A 21,497-nucleotide genomic window follows, 5' to 3' on the forward strand; every position below is an offset into this window, starting at 1 on the left:
CCCTATTAGCCAAAGGAGATCCAGAGTGTCTTGGCTGAAAAGGAGGATTTGGTAAAGGGGAGAAATAAGCCCAAGAGTGTCTTCTGGGTTCTCTCTGGTGGCATGTGTATTTCAGGGATGGGTCAGCTGCGACCACCTGTTTCTGCAAGCAGGCTCCAGAGGATAACCAGCCCACTGATGAGTTGCTGGAAGAGGAATGGATCCCCTACCGTCGAATTGAGGAAGGGGAGAAGGAATTCCATGTTCGGAATTGCCAGGTAAGCTTGTGTCAGTTGGGGAGAGATAGTTAATAAGCCTGTCCTCCCTGTACTATACTTACTAAGGAGACTTTAACCTCTCTTGAAATCTCAATCACAGTGAGTTTGATCTTGCCACATTACTGGGGAGAAATAGAGAATTAATCAAGAATCTTACAATTACAAGTGACAGAAACCCAACTTAAGCTTGTTAGGCAAAAAGGAGAGTTGATTACGTAAGTTATGTAAGTAGACTGCAGGAAGGGCAAGACCACTGGAACCAGATTCAGATGCCTTCGGGATTTTTCATTCTCATCTCTGTTCCCTCTGCAGATTGGTCTCGTCTGCAAACAGGCTTACTTTATGAGGTTAGAACCACAGCTCTTGACAGCTCTGAGCTTGCATGTTTGACCTGCCATCTGAGAGAATAGGACTGTTTTGGGGTTGCTCCCCTGGGCCCCCACCCCTGCCCCAAGCTGCAGTGTGAAAAATCCTGGAGAGAGACTCCTAGGCTGGGGAGAAGTACCAAAATGGGAAGTTTCCACCAGAAATGCATTGTTAGATTTTTTTTTTTAGGGTGGAGGGTAATCCTCAAAGGCAGGGTTAACAGGAAAAGTGGGGTGGGTAAGTGCTAGGCATACAAAAACAATAGGTGTGAGCTATAAATGGGCAAGTAGAATGCACGGCTAGATTGATAATATTAAAATCACCCTTACTTCCTTTTGTTTTCAAAACACTTTCATATACTTTGTCTTACTTGGTCTTGCAACCCCATGGGTAGGTAAGCAGAGTGACCAGCGGGGCTGACTCTGTTGTACCGTTAGGTGGTGCTTAGGTGAGTTGCTGACAGGGAGCTGAGCCCTTCTCAGCACAAGGGGCCCGCAGTGCTTGCTGAGATGTGGGTGAGCAAACCGTCCCTGCATTCTTCCTTGGCTCTGTAGGGGAGTGAGGTTCTCACTGGAGGCTTGTGCAGTGGCCCAGCTCCCACTGGGACTGTCTCTATTGCAGGTACATCAGCGGGTAAACGAGTGTACGCAGGTGTTGAGGATCCTGCAACAGGTCACTGCTGGGAAGACCGTCCTCAACATCTTACCTGGAGGGTTGGATCTGATGACCTTGAAGGTATGACAGCAACTGGGATGGCCTGGAGCTCATGGATTCCTTAGGATTCTCTTGGTTACACATAATGAGACCCTACCTAACTCACTAGCTTACACTGAAAGAGAATTTATTGGCTCAAATAACTAGGAAGACCAAAGACAGACTGGCTTGAAGCCAGTGTAGTTAGATCCAGTGTCTCGAACATTCCATCAAAGCTCTGGCACTCCTCTTCCTTCTTCTGGCTTAGCTCCATTCTGTGTACGTGGACTTCATCCTTACCAGAATCTGTCCATTAGGCAAGAAAGGTAGTTGCTGGCAGCCCAAACCTACATTTCAACTCAGAGACTATGTTAGCTTCCACTAATCTGGGACAGTTGTGGCCCTGTTGGGTCACATGCTCCTTCTGGGCCAATTACTGTGCCAGAGGGATAGGCTAATCTGACTGGCCTGCCTGGGTTCCACACCTGCTTCTGGGTCAGGGGAACCTGAGCACCAGGACTTGATAACCCCACAGGGCCACATGGATGGGGGAGAGATGGTCCCTTCCCCGAAGGAAGGGCTCTCATGCAGCAAAAACACCTGTGTTCCTGCGTCCTAATTCCTTCCTTTGAGGGAATCCCAAGAACCCCCAGGAGGATAGAAACTTCTCTGGCAGTTTGGTGCCTATTAGGTACATTTTCTTTCCTCACCCAGTCTTTTCCTCCCTCATTTCAAAAGGAACTCAGGCTCTATTTAGAGAACTAAGAAATCACGCAAAAGCATGAAGAAAAAAGAGAATTTTGTTGACATTTTGATGTTTATCTTTCAGTTCTTTTAAAATGCTTAATATATATGTATATATATTTTAAAAACAATAATGTTATTTAATACAAGCTGTTTTTTGGCCTTTTTCTTCACTTAGAAAATATATATAAAATAACAATTATTGCTTTATGTATAAGAGCTCCCTACACAAACCTACGCAGTGCGCATTATTGTTTCTTTACATAGAAACCAAAGATCAAAGAGGCTAAGTGTCTACTCAAGGTCACACAGCTAAGTAAGTAGTAGAGTTAAATTTTAAATTGGAGCTCTTGGATCCCGAAGCCTCTTCAAAAAAGTATCTCTTGAAGGCTCTGGCCTTCCAGGGAGAAGCAGCTGCCTGGATGGCCAGTGGATAAGGCAGAACCTGAAATCTAGAGTGCTTTACCAACTATCTGGTGTGTGTCTATCAACCAGCTAAGCAGGGCACCCAGGCACTGCAGTGCAGGCCTGTGAGCCTGATTGATTAGTTAACGGGCGGCCTTTTGGAGAAATTCAGAATTTAGAAAGCTAAGTATATGTTCACCTATGAGATTGAGTAAGATCTGAAAATTGATTACTCATTCTGGTGGCAAAGCTGTGGGGAAGTAGATACTTTCCTACATTGCCAGTGAGAGTACAGATTACCCCATGCAGGGCGGTTTGGCAATAGCTATTAACAGTACAAATTCTCCTATTCCTTGACCCAGCAATTTGCCGTTCCAGGCATTTGTTCTACACATATCTGCACACATGCAACATGATGTACATACAAGGTTATTCATTCCAGTGTTGTTTGTACTAGCAACAGATTGATAGATAGTATCCTGAATGTTCACCACTAAGGAAATTAGTTTAATAGATTATGGAACAATGGATGTATTCATTTGGGTGATGCTAATTGCTATAACACGTAAGTCCCAAATCTCATTGGCTTAACACAATAGAAATTTATTTCTCTCCTACATAAAGTCCAAAACGGGTGCTCCTGCACAAGGGCTGACTCAGGGATCCAGGCTCCTTTCGTCTTACAGCTCGGCCCTCTTCTACCTGTGAAACCCAACTTCACTGTGTACGTTAAGCCAGGAATGGGAAAGGGCTTGGAAGTTTGTAGGAAAGAGTTTGTGTGGAGCAGGCCTGGAAGTGGCCTCACATTCTGTTGGCTAGAACTCAGTCACAGGGCCACACCTAACTGCTGGGAAATAGCGTCTAGCTGTGTCCAGGAAGAGGGAAACAGATTTGGTGATCACTAACCTCTGTACTATCGCGAAATCAAATATAGCTGTAAAAAAAGATAAGGAAACTCTTTATGTACTAATAGTATACAGAAAGATAAGATACAATATGACTTGTGTAAAAAGGGAGGCAAGTGTATACTCATTATTACCTGTGTATGTATAAGTAAGTTCTGCAAAGACACATAAAAAACTTACCTGTTTGGGGGCAGAGAGTGGGCAGCTGTGTGGAATGTGGGTAAGTGGGAGACTTCTCTGTGTATTCCTGGCTTTAGGTTATATGAATATATTAGCAGAAAAAATACCCAAAGAGGTCACCCGCTGCTTTGCTGATTGGAGACCCTGATGAGGGAAGAGGGGAATTTAGATACCAAGCACTGGGATGGAAATTGGGGAGAGCAATTGTCCAGGGTGGAGGCTGGGCAGCAAAGCCTAGAGAGATTGCCCGAGCCCCATAGCAGGCAGCTGCAGTGGCTTTTTATTTAACCATGACCCTGCTTCTAGGGACAACCAGAAACAGAGCGAGCACACTCACTCTCTGCTGGGTCATAGTCGGGACAGAAGTCGGGAGGAAGTAGGACCTAAGTTGGTTTCTGTACAAGCAGGCCTTCCTTCAGAGCAGAGTGGACGGGCCGCAGGAACTCCCCCTTTCTGCCCTTGAGTTGGAGCAGGTGTCATCCCGTTGGACTGGGTTTAAGATGGGTATCTAGAGGATGGAGAGAGTTCTTGACTCTCTATGTGCTCGTAGACTGATGGGTCAGTGAGGAGTCACATCTATCCATGCATCCATCAATACTTGAATATCCAGGTATTGTAGGTGGTAAGATCACAAAAATAAAGATGAAAAACATGGTTTTCAGAATTCCTGCCTACAGAAGACTGTTCAGTGCAGGGGTGGCCTGACAGACTGTTCTCCAGTGGGCCAGAAGTTCATAATAGTGAGTGAGGGGAGCCTCACCCACTGAATTGTGCGTCTGTGTCTTTGTCTCACTGTTTCTTCCCCTTGTTCCTGGAGAAGCAAGACTGTTTCTGACTTGATCACGTTCTCTACTTTCCTCAGGGCAGCATCGATATGAGCTGCGTGGCCGTGATGGGCCATTCATTTGGAGGGGCCACAGCTATTCTGGCATTGGCCAAGGAGACCCAATTTCGGTGAGTTTCCCAGCGATACTGCTGTTAGCTCCACACAGCGTTCACTCATTCACCAAGTATTTGTTGTACAAGTATTATGTTCTTGGCGCAGTTTGGGAGGCTGGGGATTCAGTGGTGAACAGGAAACAAACAAGGAAGGTCTCTGATTTCATGGAATTATGTTATTGTGAGAGGAAACAGATTGGTAAACAAGCTAACGGATAACCCAATCCCCAGCACTCACATGCGATGAAGAGAATAGAATAGGTTGATATGCCAGAGTATCTGGAGGCTTCTTTGAGACAGTGGCATAAGCCAAGACTGGAAAAGTAAGGAAGCCAGCCATCTAAAGATCTAAGGGAAGGTCATTCTAGGCAGAGGGAATAGCTAATGCAAAGGCCCTGAGGTGGAAAGCAGCTTGTGATGTCAGTGGGGGAAGAGCATAGTGAGTGAGGCGGAAGAGATTAAAGATGTGGTCAGAGAGATAAACGGAGCCAGATCACAGGGCCTTTGGGGCAGAGTGAGGTAGTTAGATTTTATTCTAAGTACAATGGGAAAGCACTGAAGGATTTTAAGGAGAGAAAAATCTTACCTACATTTAAAAACATCCCTCAGGCTACTGTGGGAAGAGTGGATTGTAGTAGGACCAGACTGAAAACAAGGAGCCTAGTTAAGGGGAGGCTCTTTCAGAGTCAAGGTGAGAGGCGATGGATTTGCATTAGGATGGAAGTAGTGGGGAGGAGAATTGAAGGGAGTCAGGATATGTTTTAGAATTTTCAGGACTACGTCATATATGAGATGAAGAGAGAGAGGAATCAAGGTTTTTCACTTGTGTATTCATCATTTGCGTGGACGATGATGGTCCTTTACTGAGATGGAGAAAACTGGAGGAACATTTGGGGCAAGGAGCGGCTTGTCTTAGGGCCTTAGTGTTGCCATCTCAGAGATTACAGCTTGACAAACTAGCCAGGGCGTTCTTGCCGTGTATGCTTTGGGCTTACATAGCAACTTGTGTAATTAGGGTGCTAAGCTATACTTTGGTACCTTGTCTGTTCTGTCTCCCCTTCTAGACTTGAGAGCAAGAACTGTCATTTATCTCTGTCCAGAGCACAGGGCCAAGCACATAGGTACTCAATGAATGTTGAATGAATGAATGATTAAATGTATGAAGTGCCATCCTGTGTAACTGAAGTCAGCTGCTTGAGAGTAGATCCAGGAGAAGGAGAAGGTCTGAGCCTTGCTGTCAGTGCGGTTAAAATCTAGAAGGATCTTTGGCGACAGGTAAAGGTGATCTCTATCCAAGATCCTAACTGAAAGGTGTGGGCCCTAGTACCCCCTTCCTGGCTTTCTGAGCCTTCGCCCCAGTGAAGGGAAGAGCGCTACTTCTTCCCCCGTTGCCATAGCTGCCCTTGCCTCTGTTTCTGCATGGTAGTTTCAAACGTCTGGTTCTGTTCCAGGTGTGCTGTGGCTCTGGATGCTTGGATGTTTCCTCTGGAGCGTGACTTTTATCCAAAGGCCCGGGGCCCTGTATTCTTCATCAATGCTGAGAAATTCCAGACAATGGAGAGTGTCAGCTTGATGAAGAAGATATGTGCCCGGCATGAGCAATCCAGGATCATAACTGTCCTGTGAGTAATTGTTCTTAATTACCTTTAACTACTCTTAAATTATCCAGACATTCTCCCTATTAACAGAATACCTGAATTTCAAAATCTTAATTCCTTTAGAATTTCATACTTGTCCTTCTCCACTTAGCTCCATATGCAGTGGATTTTTCTCCCAGTAGTCTATGACTTTGTGACAGGATTTACCTGTTGCTTTCTGGAAAAGGGCTTGTGTGTTGGAGAGGAAGACATATAGGTCTGGGTGGACTCCAGAAACCTCTCACCTCATTTGACAATTTTATTGGGTATTTTAAGGAGTGGTGGACATTCATGAGATAGATTTCCAGAGACCTTCATTGGTACCTAAATTCAGGTATCCTCCATAAACCATCTGTATTCTGGCTGAGAGAAACCACATGCTCTGTACTTTCATCTCCAGCACATCACATAGTTTTCTTTCAGAAGCCATTTTTTCACAGAAAATCTTTGAGGGACTAAGAAATGTATTGTGCGTAGGAAGTGGCCTAGAGCTCCAGGTGCAGGGCTGAAAGCTCACTGACAAGACTCTGATTTGCTCCTGTCCTACATCCAAGCCCAACAACACACATGCTTCATGGGACCTAGGTCCTATTTCAGCAAAACAACGAGTAACTGCATGCCAAGGTCCCTTGGAACCACTCACGTAGTTGAAGGTGAGGGGTCCACTCAGTATTAGCAGCTTTGTCCCTTCCTCATCTTGGCCCTGTTCTCTTCTCGGGGCCAAGGCCCTCTCCTTTCATTTTGGTTTCATGGCAGCAGGAGACTGCCTGCAAGTTTCTCCAAGCCAGTCAGATTCAGGATAATTGTGACCCCTGGAAGGAAGGGAGGTGAGAGCAGTTGGGAAGGGGTACACAATGGGTTTTAACTATTGGTAATGCATGATTTTTTAAACTGAGTGCTGGACACTCAAGTATCCATTATATTCTTTATACTTTTTCATGTGCCTTAAATAATACACATTTTAAAATCCATTTATTTTTGCATGCTGTCAAGCAAAGTTTAGCATTTAGATTTTCCTTTCCTCATTGAATTGACTAGTAACTTTAGTGATAAGTAATTTAGGCCAAAATTAACCTAGTGAGAATTTCACCTTTGAATTAAATGTATTTGATGTCAAAGGACTTAAATTCTAACCCAGAAATCTTTTTTAATAAGCCCTTGGCCTCACTTTTCTGATTACTTAAGTAAAGGCAGGTGATTCCTTTTTCCTATTTACTTTGTGTACAGTTCTGAAGAAAGGAGCTGATATGTTTTGTGAATATTTGGAAGTCATTGGGTGAAAGCCATGGTGTAACAGTTTATGATAACATAGGAATGAATGGCAGGTGCTGCAGACCTTGCTTCCTTGCCCCTGTCCCCACTCCGGCTAACTCAGCCTTTTCCCTGCACTGGCAGGCATCGTGGTCTAGGAGTTGAGGCAGCTTGGAAGGCAGGCTCACCTGTGTTCAAATCCTAACTCCCTCCCTGACTAGATGTGTGACCTTGGGCAGATCATTTCTCTCCTCTGATTCCGTCCAAGGGAAAACACTTCCCTTACAAGACTGGGAAAACTGAGGTAATCCATGTAAAGTACCTTGCACGTAATAGGTGCTTACCAAATACTTGTGTGCCCTAGCTTCCAGACCCCTACCAATTACTTGTTTTTCTTTTCCTCTAGGGGTTCTGTTCATCGGAGTCAAAGTGACTTTGCCTTTGTGGCTGGTCACTGGATTGGTAAACTTTTCTCCTCTCAAAACTGTGGGAGCTTGGACCCCTATGAAGGCCAGGAGATTGTGGTGCGGGCCATGTTGGCCTTCCTGCAGAAGCACCTTGGTAAGGAGAGAACTGGAGCTTGTGGGGCAGCTGTGGACTGCCTTAGATTTCCGTCCACAATGGTCCATACTGACACATCTCAGATCAGGGAGATTTATGGCAGAAGGCAAACCTGAGTGAAGGGGTGTGGGGACAGAGCCAGGAGTGCAGTTTCCAGGCTCTCGGCCTCACATGGAAAGGTGCTGGCTCAGGTAGTAAATGGCCATCAACTGTGATTGGATGACCATCAGCTGTGGCTAGTTGGCCGTCAGCTGTAACCAGTGAGCCACTGGCCACTAATATAACTGCTGTGGCTACGCTAGCAGAGGGAGAAATGGGGGCTAGCAAGAAGATAGTGGCTGAGCTAGCAAGAGCGGATTGCAGTTAGCACGGCGGATTGCAGCTAGCAAGTGAGGTAGATTGGCAGAGAGAAGTGGATGGCAGGTTGCGGATCATGGGGCTCCTGCTTCCTATGTCTCCAACCCAGCAGCCAACAAGAATATAGTGCTTTGACTCCCCTGTCTATGGCTCCGTGCGTGTTCCTTTTTGGCCTCACCATGTCCTGTGTTCTTATGTGGGGAGCAGGACTAGAGATCCCAGAAGAGACCCCCGCCTGTCGCCCTGCATGACAAGGGGTCACCTAGAGTTATAGAAAGAATACTTAGCTGCAAGTTGGAGGGTCCTGACTCTGGCTCTTGCTGCCTGGCTGACCTTGACCTCATCATTTAACTTCTCTGAACCTCGGTTTCTGCACTGTACACGCAACATTCATCTCTCCCTCCTCCACTACCTCTGTCCTAACGCATTATCACTTACCTTATCTGTGTTGTGGAGGAGGATATAATGATAAATGGGCTAAATTTGTAGAAGTGCTTTTAAAAAACAAAGCGTGGCAGGGTTCTGACAAGTATCATAAATCACAAACCAGCCGAGAGGCAAGGCCTGTGGAGGTCGTTGGTCCCGCCTCCTACCAACGTGGGAGATCTCCTCTCATGTCTTCCCTGCCCCACAGTCAGGCAGCGTGGAGCGTGCACTGCCACGAGTCAGGGTCAGCCCTGGCCACCACTGGAAACTTGAGTGGTTTTAAGAGCTGATATTCTAATTACGCTTTTTTTGGTTACAAGGACTAGAAAGATTCACAACTTTACTTCAAGGGAAAGGGGGGTTGTTTATGAAAGTACACCTTGCCAGTGGGCAGTGAAAAGCAATAGGAAGCAAGGTAGTGCACGGGACCGCCTTCTCTGTCTGTCTCTGTCATAGGCTCAGTCGCTCCCTCTCTTCCTCTCGTGACATCTCGGGTTCTCCTTGCTCTGGCCCGCACTTTCCTTTTTCTCCTCCGTGGTGTTTTCTCTTGCTGATAGCATCTGCTTATTCATAGTTCTTGCTTCTTCGTAACTTCGGTCGGCATGGGCCACTCTAGGTTTGTTCTCTCTCCCTTGTGGCAGCCTTTCATCTTCAGCTCCCACTGCTCACGGCCACATTTTCTTGGATTTCTTAGGCCAGATTCCCAAGACAGACAACTTGATTGTCCCAGCTCATCCTTACCTGCCAAAACACTGGAGGCCACTGCCCAACCTAGGCCTGGAGCTCTCTTGATCAGAATGGAGTAGGCTGCCATTTTCTGCACCAGGCTGATCCCGCAGCAGGTGCTGTGTGTAGGGCACTTTCCTTCAGAAAGGAGCCAGGCTGGCCTGGTTTTCTAAGGTTTGACCTCACACTAACCTAAGACCAAGAGCTGATACTGTGTAACTCTCCCAACTTGCCCGGTTATCCCCTCAAGAGCTACCTAGAGAAGCCTCAGACCCCTTGCACATGGCAGCTCTTCAGATTTTTGAGTCATCTATAGTGTGCTGTCTGAGTGTCCATTTAGCTGTATGTCTGTGGTACCTCCACCTGTTCCCCTTAGTTTCCCATGTTGCCATTTATTATCACCTTTGGATGCACTGCCAGTCGCTGCACCTTTTAATGTGCGATGCCCTGACTCAAACACGACTTGCTAGGTATGGTCTGATCATTGGCTGGTACAGTAGGACGTCGCCTCCAGGCTCTGGACACTAGACTTCTAGTTGGATGACCTGGGTGCATTACCATTTCCTGCAAGTGCCTAACAAACTTGGTTTGGGTTGAGTTTGATTTTTAAACAAATCTGTCCTATTAGGAATGTATTGACTTATTTAACCTAAATTTGCATTTTTTTATAGATTTTTTTTAAAAAAGATTTTACTGGTGAAGGGGAACAGGACTTTATTGGGGAACAGTATGTACTTCCAGGCCTTTTTTCCAAGTCAAGTTGTTGTCCTTTCAATCTTAGTTGTGGAGGGTGCCGCTCAGCTTCAAGTTGTTGTCCTTTCAGTCTTAGTTGGGGAGCGCGCAGCTCAGCTCCAGGTCCAGTTGCCATTTCTAGTTGCAGGGGGCGCAGCCCACCATCTCTTGCGGGACTCGAGAAATTGAACTGGCAACCTTGTGGTTGAGAGCCTGCGCTCCAACCAACTGAGCCATCTGGAAGGCAGCTTAGCTCAAGGTGCCGTGTTCAATCTTAGTTGCAGGTGGCAGAGCCCACCATCCCTTGTGGGACTCGAGGAGTTGAACCAGCAACCTTGTGGTTGAGAACCCACTGGCCCATGTGGAAATCGAACCTGCAGCCTTCGGAGTTAGGAGCACAGAACACTAACCGCCTGAGCCACCGGGCCGGCCCTAAATTTGCATTTTTATATTTATGCCTGTTCATTGCATCTTGATTATCATGAGCCATTATTCCAGCCCATTATTAGAGACTTTAGGGTGAATAGAGACCTTAGGGCATCATTCTTATCACTCGGTAGGAGAAGAATGGGTCCATGTCTCCAGACTTTAAAGGAGTCTGACTACATGGTCCTCAGCCCAGTTTCCCTGTTTCCTCTTAAGCACCGAATCATTAGGTGAGAGCTGAAGACGACTGGGGAGCCCACCATAGCATGATTGGGCTCCCGTTAGTAGCAATGTCTGTTGAGCTCAGGGGCTCATTACTGGAGACACGCAGAAGAGGAGATGGAAGGCAGCAGAGTCTTAGACTGTAGGAAGAGTATTGAGGGCTTGCTTTATGCCAGGCCTTCTGGTAAGTACTTTAGATGCATCGTCATGTGGAATCCTGAAGACGGCCTTTTCTAGTAGGTACTTTTGTTACTACATTTTACAGATGAGGATACTAAATCTTAGAGCATCTAAATGATTTGTTCACGGTTATCTGGGGAGTAAGTGGCAAAGCCAGAATGCAGCCCTGGCTGTCTGATTCCAAAGCCCAGGTGCTAATTGCTCTACTGTTCTGACAGTGACTCTGACCACCAAGGGAAGTGCTCAGTCCGGGAGACAGAGGACAGGCCTCTAACTCAGACCGGAAGGAAAGGACCACCAGGAAAGGAGGCCGCCTGGACAACGCGATGCTTGTCTTTAGTCTTAACAGACGAGTAGGGTTCACCAGGCAAGGAAGGGCAAGGGTCTTCTAGACAGAAGGCACAGAGGCTCGTGTGGGCCTGGTCAGTTCTGAAAAACTGTTTAGTGTATCTGGAGTTTAGGATAGTGAATTGTTAGAAGATGAAGGTAGAAAAATGGGCAGAAGCCAGATCTAGAAGCCCATGTATTTGCTGAAATAAGTTTGAATTTTATTCCATTGGCTGTGAGAGTCCATGGTGGGTTCTCAGCAGTGGAATGTCTTGATTAGACTTGTGTTTGCATTCTGGTTACTTGGAGGATGGGCGAGATGGGGCAAGATGAAAGGCAGAGAGCCCAGGTAGGAGGCTTTTGCAATATCCAAGAGATAAGAGATAGGACAAAGTCTGAAAAAAGTCAAAGGCTCTCTGCTTGGGTTAACTAACTAGCTTTGCAAAGAGAGAAAAGCTTTTTGATGGCCACACAGTACATTGTCACATGGGACACTAAAATAGGTTATAAGTAGCTCAGCTGAACCTCTCACCCCTCCTTAAAAATACCTCTGAGAGCACATATTCTGCAGACAGACATATTATCTTCCACTGAGAATATTGGTGCTTCTTTCATACTAAGTACATACAGCTCCTGTCTTTACCTATTCTGCCTCTCTTCCACTCTCCTGGAAGACTGTCACACTTTCTCCTTTCTCTTCAAACCTCTAACACCTCCCCTTTCCTGTCTCTCGGCTGATTAACTTTGCCTCCCACTTCACCAAGAAAAAGGAAGCAGTCAGTTTTTCCTCGGAGTCCCAACACTCCATCAGCCCGCCTTCGTGCATATACTCAGCTTTCTGTCTGGTTCCTAGAGTTTCCTACTGAGTTATCCAACTCAGGCCAGCCCCTCCACCCACACGCTAGATTTCATCCCTTTTGGTCTGCTCCAGATGGCGGTGCCAGCAATTCTTTTCTCTTTACCTTAGGTCATCAGTTTTTCCCTCTCTACTCATTTCATGCTGAAATTTCTCTTAAACAATATCTTTTGACTCCATCAGTTACCACCCCATTTTCCTGTTCCCCAAAACTGCAAAACTCCTCAAATGAATGGCTAGCTTTACTTTCCCTGATTTTTATCTTCCTGGTTACTCTTCAACCCCCTCCAGTCAGGCTTTTGTATCCCAGTTCTCCATGACAACTCCTTTTGTCAAGGTCACCAGGGACCTTGACCTTCAAAGTGCTCAATCCAGTGGTCAGTTCTTGTTCCTCCTCTCACTGGGACTCTCAGCAGCTTCTGACAGAATAGATGATGCCGTCCTCTGTGAAACCCTGTTAAGTAAGACAGGGGTCCAAGATACCACACTGGGGCTCTTCTCCTATCCCAGCATCTGCTCCTCCTCGGTCTCCTTTGCTGCTTCCAAGGCTCAGTGCTTGGACCTCTTCTGTATCTGTATGCCCTAATGTCATCTGGTCTCATGGCTTCACATACCATCTCCATGCTGACAACTTCCCAGTTTATAGCTCCAGTTTCATTTCTCCGATGAACACTGGATCTATGTAACCTGCGACTCAATATCTAATAGACCTCACAAGCAAAAACGATTTCAACAGCAGTCTTTCCCTTCTCAACTAATAGTAACTCCATCCTTCTGGTTACTCAAGCCAGAGTCGTCCTTCGCGTCTCTTCTCTTACACCTCCCATCAGTCCCTCAGAATATCCTATTGGCTCTACCGTCAAAGTATATGTGGATTCTAATCACTTGTCATCATCTCACAGCTACCACCCTGTCCACGTCATCTGTCACCTAAATTACTGTATTAGTTTCCTAACTGATCTCCCTATTCCCAGCCCTGCCTTCCTACAGTCTTTTTTTTTCTTTTAGAATTTTTATAAGAATTTATTTGAGCCAAACTGATGACAGTGCTGAGAAGCAAGATCTTAAATACTTGTGCACAGTCTTTCCTTAACAGGACAGCCAGAGTGATCCTGTTAGAAAGTAAGTCAGATCCTGTCTGTCCTCTGCTCAGGCTCCTCCAGTGACTCCCCATTTCTCTGAGTGTCACAGCCGACGCCCATTGTCTCGCTGGGCCTATGTGTTGAGGTCCTCCCATCCCTCCTGACCTCTCCTGCTGCTCTTCCCCGGCCTGCTTCACTTTTGCTGCACAGGCCTCCCACACTCCAGGCATGCTTGGCTTCAGGCCATTGCACTGCTGCTCCCACGGCCTGGAACTTTCTTCCTATAAAGTCCCGTGGCTCACTCCCACCTCTTTCAAGTCTTGGCTCAAATCTTTGCCCTTTCCAGTGAGGCTCACCTGACCAGCCTTTTTAAAACATTAAATAAAGTCCTGTTCCTCTTCCACACTAAAATCTTTAAAAACAAACAAACAAAAATAACATTGTACGTTCCCCACCTCCTCTCATCCCTATTCCCCCAGCCACCACCGCTGCTTCTTATCTGGCTCTGTCGTTTTTTTTTTTTTGTTTTTCCATAGCACTTATCACCTTTTCATGTTCTATATAGTTTGTTATGTTTATTGTTACCTCTGCCGACTAGGTTGTGAGCTCTGTGAGGATGGGGATATCTGTTTGTTTGTGGATAACCTTTCAGCACCAAGAACACACTGGGACACATCGTGGGCCTGCTCAGTGCTTTTTGAATTAATGCATATGTAGCATTTATTTGTCGAGGACCTATTCCATGCCAGGTTCTTGGCAGGGCACTGGGATCCTCAGGTGTGGGAGATGGTCCCTGCCTTCTGTCCCAGGTTTTCTTTGTTTTCAACAAGGACCCCATTTGCCTGCTCATCTGTGCTCTACTCCCTCGGCCTGAGGCCTTGGACCCTTCCTGACTGTTCTTACCAGTCAGAATGGCAGATGGTTAGACCCATCTGCCCATGATCCCAGGGCCCTCTCTTGAATCATACCCGGTGTTATGCTGCTTCATGATGTCGCCACTCCTCCTTCTGCCCTTCGCTGAGGTGGCCCTGGATTTCCATCCACTGCCTGGCGTGCGGAGGACCTCCTCTTGCTCAGCAGCCTCCCGGAGCCTGGAAGTAGGCTTTCCATTTTCTCATCCTTTCTGACCAAGGTTTGAATTCTCCCTCTACCACTTCCCAGCTGTAATGACCTTGGGCAAATCAGATAGCTTCTTTGAGCCTCAGTTTCCTCAACTGTAAAATAGGGTTAATAACACTTAGCTCAGAGGGATATTATGAAAATTAAATGAAACAGTACATGTGTAGCGCAGCTCCTAGAATGAATTACCCCTTCAATAAATATTACTTTTTGTTGTTATTATCATTATTGAATTATTGTGGATTAAACAAGTGATTTATAAAGCACATTTATAAAGACATTGAATGAATAGTATTAGGTTGGTGCAAAAGTAATTGCAGTTTAAAAGGTTAAAAATAATTGCAAAAACCGCAATTACCTTTGCATCAACGTAATAGTTATTACTGCTACCACCCTCACAACCACTGTGAGCAGTCCTTTTAGTATCCCAGGTGTTCCTCTCTCTAGAATGTTCCACAAAATCCATGGTAGGTACTTTGTTCTAACCTTATAACGATTTACCCAACCTTCCTGTTTTTTTCAGACCTGAAAGAAGACTATGACCAATGGAACAACCTCATTGAAGGCATTGGACCATCGCTCATCCCAGGGGCCCCTCACCATCTGTCCAGCCTTTAGGCACAACTGGCCATTTGTAAAAGGTCACTGAGCTGAGTTCCCATTTGGGGCCTGTTCAGGGACACCCATAGCCGCCTATCAGGAAGTGGTCGACATGGCCCCTCTTCACAGATGGAAAGGATGTGATCTCACTGCTGATTGGACAACGGGGTACTTTGATCTTGGACTTATTAATCTTAAATTCATGGTGGAACTTGGATCATTTACTGACTGGCACCCTGACTTTCTGGGACCTGATGGTGTGGGGAACAAGCAATGCGGTGGTACTGGGGGCCCCCCAATCTCCAAGCTGAGCACTGGGCACTTTTAACCAGCTCCCTCATCTTGGGCCAGTGTGGCTTCACAGTGGAAGAAATGAAGCCGAAGGAGGGAGTGGAAATTCCCACCTTCAGGACCTTTAACCCAATCTGGCGCACTCTCTTCCCACCTCTCAGCCTTCTCCCTCCCCGGGGCCACTTGGTGAGTTCTCAGCACTTAGGTAACTTTGTAGGATACGGACCACCATCAGACTTTATTTGTAAGTCTTCTCAATGCATGAAACATAGTACTGGGCACTTAGTCGGCATGAGTTATCCTTGTGAGCCCATGGAGGAGGGCAGGAGGCATTGTCCTTAGCATAGGAAGAGAAGCTGAGCTGCAGCACGGGGCTTCAGAAGCCCTGGGTATCGAAACAACACAAGTAGGTTGAGATGGAGAAGACAGAATAACAGTGTTATGTAGCGCATTGAACACGCTCTTGCCACACAAGGGGTAGTTTTGTAGCTAGAGTTTAGGAGGCCACCCCTGGAGAGGCCTGGGAGCACTCTGGTCTTGCCTCTTACCTCAGACATTGTGCGGTGCCAACTTGCTCAGAATCAGGGTGCTGTAAATTGTCTGTTTGCTGGCTCGGAGGCCCTAGCCCCAAATTTAAGTCAAGATTTGGATTGAATTTTCATTCTGTTCCATTTATAATATGAATGATATTAATACTCATGTTTGCCTAATGATATGTTGGAATATCCTATATTTAATCTGCATTAGAGCAAGATGGGGAGCCATCTGGAAGTAACTTTTCCTTCTGTCTTTCTTTGTTCGCTTACCACTTGTTCCCATGTGGGGGAAAAAAACCCCACAAAACTTTAAAAGGAAAGGAAGTCTTCCTGGGGATCTAGTTCAAAGCTGCCTGGGAGCATCAACCAGAAACACCTCTCCCCCACTCTAGATTTCTCACCTCAGCCCGAGTCGGGGTTCCCAGGGGAGGCAAGAGCAAAAGGGAGCTGCGACTCCACACAGCAGGTCCAAGGCCAGTGCCATCGAGCAAACGGACTAGCCCTCCTACCTGTGCACAGCTGTTCTTTCTAAGAGGTGAACAGGAGACCCATGGAGGCTGTGAACCTTGGGAGGACCTGAATTTGAGTGAGACGTAGTGTAAGGAGAATATCAGTAAAGCCTTGCGCGCTAGAGTTCTTTAGCCTGGTTGTGAGTCCCGGTCGCACCACCATTAACTGGGTAAATCCGAGCAGATGATGCTCTTTCCCCCCTCAGTCCCTGCATTTCTAAGGTGGGGTCTGCGTTATGTACAGGTAGGAGGATTAAGTGAGGGGATGTGTAACCCATGGGTTATTTAAAAGTATGTTTCCTGCTTTGCAAACGTGCGAGACTTTTCTAGTTACCCTGTAGCTATTGTTTTCTAGCTTAAGTGCTATTGGTCAGAGAAAATGACCCAGATGTTTGTCATCCTGAAACTTGCTTGGCCCAGTGTGAGGTCAGTTATATAAATGTTTGTATATGCTTAGAAAGACTACATCCTGAAGTGGTTGGCTTGCTTGACAACACATGATGGGTCTCATGTGAGAGTGTATACAGGTATGTAATAGAACCTTCCAACCCCAAACTGGGGATCAGAGCCCCTCAGCACTCAGAACCAGCAAATGCCACCCCTTATGCCTGGGGCTCGTTCTGCAGATGCTGGTTCTGGCAACATTAGCACGAGACTCAGCTTCTACCTTAGACCCATACCTGATGCACGTGTACTTAGTAAAGACTGGGACCTCCCCTAGAGAAAGCAGTTGTTTGGAGACTGGATCCATCTCTCCTCCATCCAGTTCCTATTCTGGTAATGACTCATTTATCAGGCAACATTGGCATAGGTGAATTTTCCATATTATGGATAAAATATTGACTGTTTTGAGTGGTAATTTACTAAAACACACACACTTCTTAATGTGAACTGACCTCATTTAACCTTTTAGGATGTTTCAGTCAGGATAGACTAGATTATATAGTAGTAATAAGCAACTCCCCCCAAAACAACAGATGTTTATTTCATGCCCATGCTACTTGTCCTTTGTGGGTCAGCTGGGGGCTCTCCTCTGCATCATTTTTATCCTCACTTGGGATCCAGGCTGGCAGAGCTGTCACTCTCTGGAATCTGGAAAGCATTGCCAGTCACCATGGTGGAGCTAGGAGACAGCCTGGTAAGCACCCACTAGCTCTTCAAGCTTCTGCCCAGAAGTGACACTGTTTCCATCCACGTTTCACTGGCCAAAGCAAGTCATCTGGCCATACCTAACATTCCATCCCATCCCAAGAGAGCCGAAATGTCTGTGACCAGGTCCCATGTCAGAGCAATGGCACCTTCTGGCCCGTGAAGATGGAGGTAGCTATTTGTACCTACACTACAAGGTCCCTACATAGCAGCTGTTCTCTTACTTTGATTGCTTTTCGTAGTTTGTGTTGTCCCCCTTGTGGCCAAGCAGTGGCCATTATTCTTCATTGCCTTTACTGGACCTAGCAGTTCATCCTGTTCTCTGCAAATTACAACGTCTGATCAGCCATGTTACTTACAACTGTCTAACGTAAAACTAGGTAGTCCCTGAGAGGGCTTTAGGGACTCTTCCTGTAACTAAAATGTACTGCCTTTAGTGCTCACATTTTGTCTCCCAGGTACTAACTGGGCCCAACCCTGCTTAGCTTCCAAGATCAGATGAGATCAGGCATGTTCAGTAGTGCTTAGATTTTGTACCCCTTCCTTTGCTCAGAAAGGGTCTCAAGGCCTTTGGTTCTTCATCCTGGTTTTTGGTTTAAGTTTTCAGGGAATTGAAGGACACCAGGTAAATGGCCTGTGGCTAAGCAAGGTAATCCTGCCTATTCGCACATGCTGATAAACTGCATTCTAGTGACTCCTTTCCAAAGCAAAGTCTTGGCTTTCTTTTGCATCTTGTTCTCCATCCCATTATAGAACCATACTCGGGGAGGCCTCCTAGTGGTATATTGTGGAGTTTCTGTGCTGGGAATGGTGTGTCAGGAAGGGAGATAAGTGAAGACAGGATGGATTGAGATTCCTTATTCCCACTTCCTGGGTGCATCAGGCTGATGCCGGTTAGGTCCCTGCTGTGCCCCCAACGCAGCCCCCAAACTCCTTTCCTGTGTGTGTCCTCGCACAGCTGTCCCCTTGTCCTTCCCCAAGAAGACTACTGGACTCTTGAAATGTCAGTTGGTGACTCCAACTTCACGTCTTGCCCTGTGGGGACCTTCATCTGCCCCCCCTTTTCTTCTGGGGCACCACTTACCCCTGGGCCTGCAAAGTGACAGAGGGACAGAGGCCCAACTCTGTACTCAGGATCCAGTCCTTACTGGGAACCGTCTGTTTCGTCACAGCCAGAGGCAAAGGCCAAGCATCCCTGGGCACAGCTACACGGCAGAGTGACAAGGACGACGGTGATCATCGTGATAGCCAACAGTTACAGACCCTTACTGTGGCAGGGACTGCGCTTTACATGCATCATCTCGTTTGCTTCTTACAGCAACCCCACGAGGTCAGGGGGATTAGCCTCATTGTACATATAAGGAAACAGTCTTACAGGAGTGATTTGATCAAGTGCTCACAGCAAGAATTTGGTAACGCTGGCACTTAGGCATCCAAATCTGAACTCTTTATCACTGGGCCGCACTGCCTAATACACGTAACTGTTTTTGCACCTTCCCCCCTCTCTTTAAACTGTCGGGGTATGAGGAATGTCATTTCATGAGAGACGGGGTCAAGGTCAAATTCGCCAGCACTTTCTACCCATATTGAGATTCAATGATATCTTGAGCACCACTGAGAAGTGGGTTGCGGGAGAGCCAAGCTTCACTGAGGCCTCTGTGGGCCAGGGGCTCTGTTGGTTTGATAGATGAGGGAAGCAGTTCAGGGACTCAGGACATGGTCTCTGAAATCAGACCGTTCCAACACGATCCCTGTGACGTTCTGCTAATTTACTAGCTTCTATGAGCTTCAGTTTTCTCATTTGTAAAGTGGAAGTGCTCATAGTATTTACCTCTTAGAGTTGTAATAAATGAAATAATGCATGTAAAGAACTTAGCACAGTGTCTGTACGAAGGGTTTAATGAGCATTAGCTATTACTAGTCTTGTTTGGTCCTTCTTACATACCTATCAGGTTAGGTATAATTTGCCCTTGTCCTGAATGGCTCCAGATGGTCTTGCTCTAAGTTCTTATTCCAGCTTCTCTATTCTCTTGGCTCTGATTTCCCTGCTCCTTCACATCAGAAATCAAAAATCCACATCATAGTTCTAGTCTTGCAGCCTCTCTTCACCACCAGGAAGAGTCTACACACTTAGGTTCTGGTTTGGGTTTTAATTTCACACCTGATTATTCAAACACGTGTCTGTGCACCAGATGTAAACCAAAGTCCTAAAATGTTGAATGGGAGAATCAGAGGAGAAGGTCTGTATAGAGGTGGGCCAAAGGGAAGAGGACCTGAGGATAGGGATTTGTAGTAGAGGCAGTTGCATTCATTTTTGTCTGCTGCCTGTGAGGCAGGGGTCAGGGGTTAAAGTGCCCCCTGACTTCAGAAGAAACTCCCCAGGCCTGAGAATGGTCTGTGCACTAGCTCTGCACAGCTCTGTCTCTCTCTGCCATATCCAACTTCCTACCAAGTCCTTTTATTTCTTCTCGTGGTGGTTCTTGCTCCCAGCCCATCCTTTCCATTTCATTTCATGTAGTCCCTCCATTCACTCACCACAGAATCAGTTTTACAGTTTCCTGGACTATAATCTCTTTTCCTCTGCATTCTGCTGCCAGATGTACCTGAATCACCATTTTTGTATCAAAATACCAGCCCGGCAAGGTGGTCTGATGGAAGGAGGACCAAACTGATTGCCTGGAGCCCTGGGTTCTTGTTCCGCAGTCCCTCTCTCTCTGTGACCTCCTGTGTATGCTTTTCCTCTCATGACTTCAGTTTCCCTATCTATACACTGGGGTATGGAGTGGTGGCTGTTGAATTGGCTGATCCCTAAGGCCCCTTCTGTTCTGGCATTTCTCGCCTCTGTCACTTGAGTTGTCAAGAATCTGCAGGACTCCCTTTTTCCTGTAGAATTGCATCTCACCCCCTCATTCTGTCTAGTCTTGCCCCACCTCTCCTGCCCTTTTGTTTCTTCCCGTGCTCTCTTCTTTTTCCACAGTCTCCTTAATGTAGCCACCCATCCCCAAACATGTATGCCCTTTCTCATGATGTTTTCTTGCTTACAGGCCCTTCCCAACCTCCTTTCTGTATACCCAAATACTGGTCATCCTTTAGGCCATTTCTAGTTCCACCTCTTCTATGAAAGCCTTCTTGATTAAATTCAACTAACATTTGATCTCTTGACTTCCTGCACCCAAGAGAAATATATTCTGTGCCATTTTTAGTAGTGCACTTCATTACATTATTCCAGGAGCAGGACCCATCTGTTGGATAGAAAAGCATCCTCCTGTTGACTGACATGGGGAGCTGGGATCAGTGTCTCCTCCTCCCTCACCCCCTGACCCCCATCAGCAGGCTTCTTGTTCCCCAGCCAGACTTGGGAACAGCTGGTATTCGCCCAGCCCTCTGAAGTCTCCAGCTGCCCCTTCTTCCTTTGGGTTTTCTCAGATCCCAGCTGTGGGGCCCAGGGCAGAGCCAGTGACAATGCATCCAAGGGCAGCTGGAGCAAACTGAGATACCTGGAAATTGTAGCGGTGGAGACTTAGAAGGAGAGCAGAATGGAGCACAAATCACACTAGTGTTGAGAAGGAGGCAAAGCAGTTTGCCAGCGTATTTTTCCCATCTTGCTTTCATCTAAAAAAAGCTGCTCCGAAACACGGCCCTCCTCAGCCTGCTAAGCCAGATGGTCCCTAGATGCCTGCCAAGCGTGCACATCTAATTATTCATCTTCCTGGAATCACACCCAGGTCTGAATCTAGACACTGACACATTTTTGCCATTTGATCTGGAGCCAGTGAACCCTTCTGAGCCTTAGTTTCTTTTTCTATAAAATGGATTCAGTAATGTCTGCTGTGTCATTTCAATATTTGGTCGGAGGGTTCAGTGTAAGATGTAAGAGCACTTTGTAGTTTACAAAGCACTAGAAAACTATATGTTGCTATTAATAGTAAAAGTGCCATATTTTGCTTTTGCTATAGTGTGCTCCTAATTAATGAGTGCTTATTCTGTGCCAAATACTGTGCCAGGTGTTTTACATACATTG

General features: G+C 46.4%; 1 protein-coding gene across 4 annotated transcripts in view; it reads left to right on the top strand.

The window, feature by feature from the left end:
• The window catches only part of PAFAH2 (platelet activating factor acetylhydrolase 2), a 59,287-nt gene extending 39,946 nt beyond the window's left edge, over positions 1-19,341 (top strand). For all 4 annotated transcript variants that reach the window (XM_081057256.1, XM_081057257.1, XM_081057258.1 and 1 more), the window contains 6 exons: positions 116-257; positions 1,245-1,358; positions 4,413-4,504; positions 5,941-6,111; positions 7,784-7,938; positions 14,915-19,341. In XM_081057256.1, coding sequence (XP_080913382.1) covers positions 116-257; positions 1,245-1,358; positions 4,413-4,504; positions 5,941-6,111; positions 7,784-7,938; positions 14,915-15,009 — 769 coding nt within the window. In that variant the 3' untranslated portion in view covers positions 15,010-19,341. The remainder of the gene's footprint in view (positions 1-115; positions 258-1,244; positions 1,359-4,412; positions 4,505-5,940; positions 6,112-7,783; positions 7,939-14,914) is intronic.
• The last annotated feature ends 2,156 nt before the right edge of the window (positions 19,342-21,497 follow it).

Source organism: Rhinolophus hipposideros, assembly GCF_964194185.1.
Source record: "Rhinolophus hipposideros genome assembly, chromosome: 8".
Classification (NCBI taxonomy): domain Eukaryota; kingdom Metazoa; phylum Chordata; class Mammalia; order Chiroptera; family Rhinolophidae; genus Rhinolophus; species Rhinolophus hipposideros.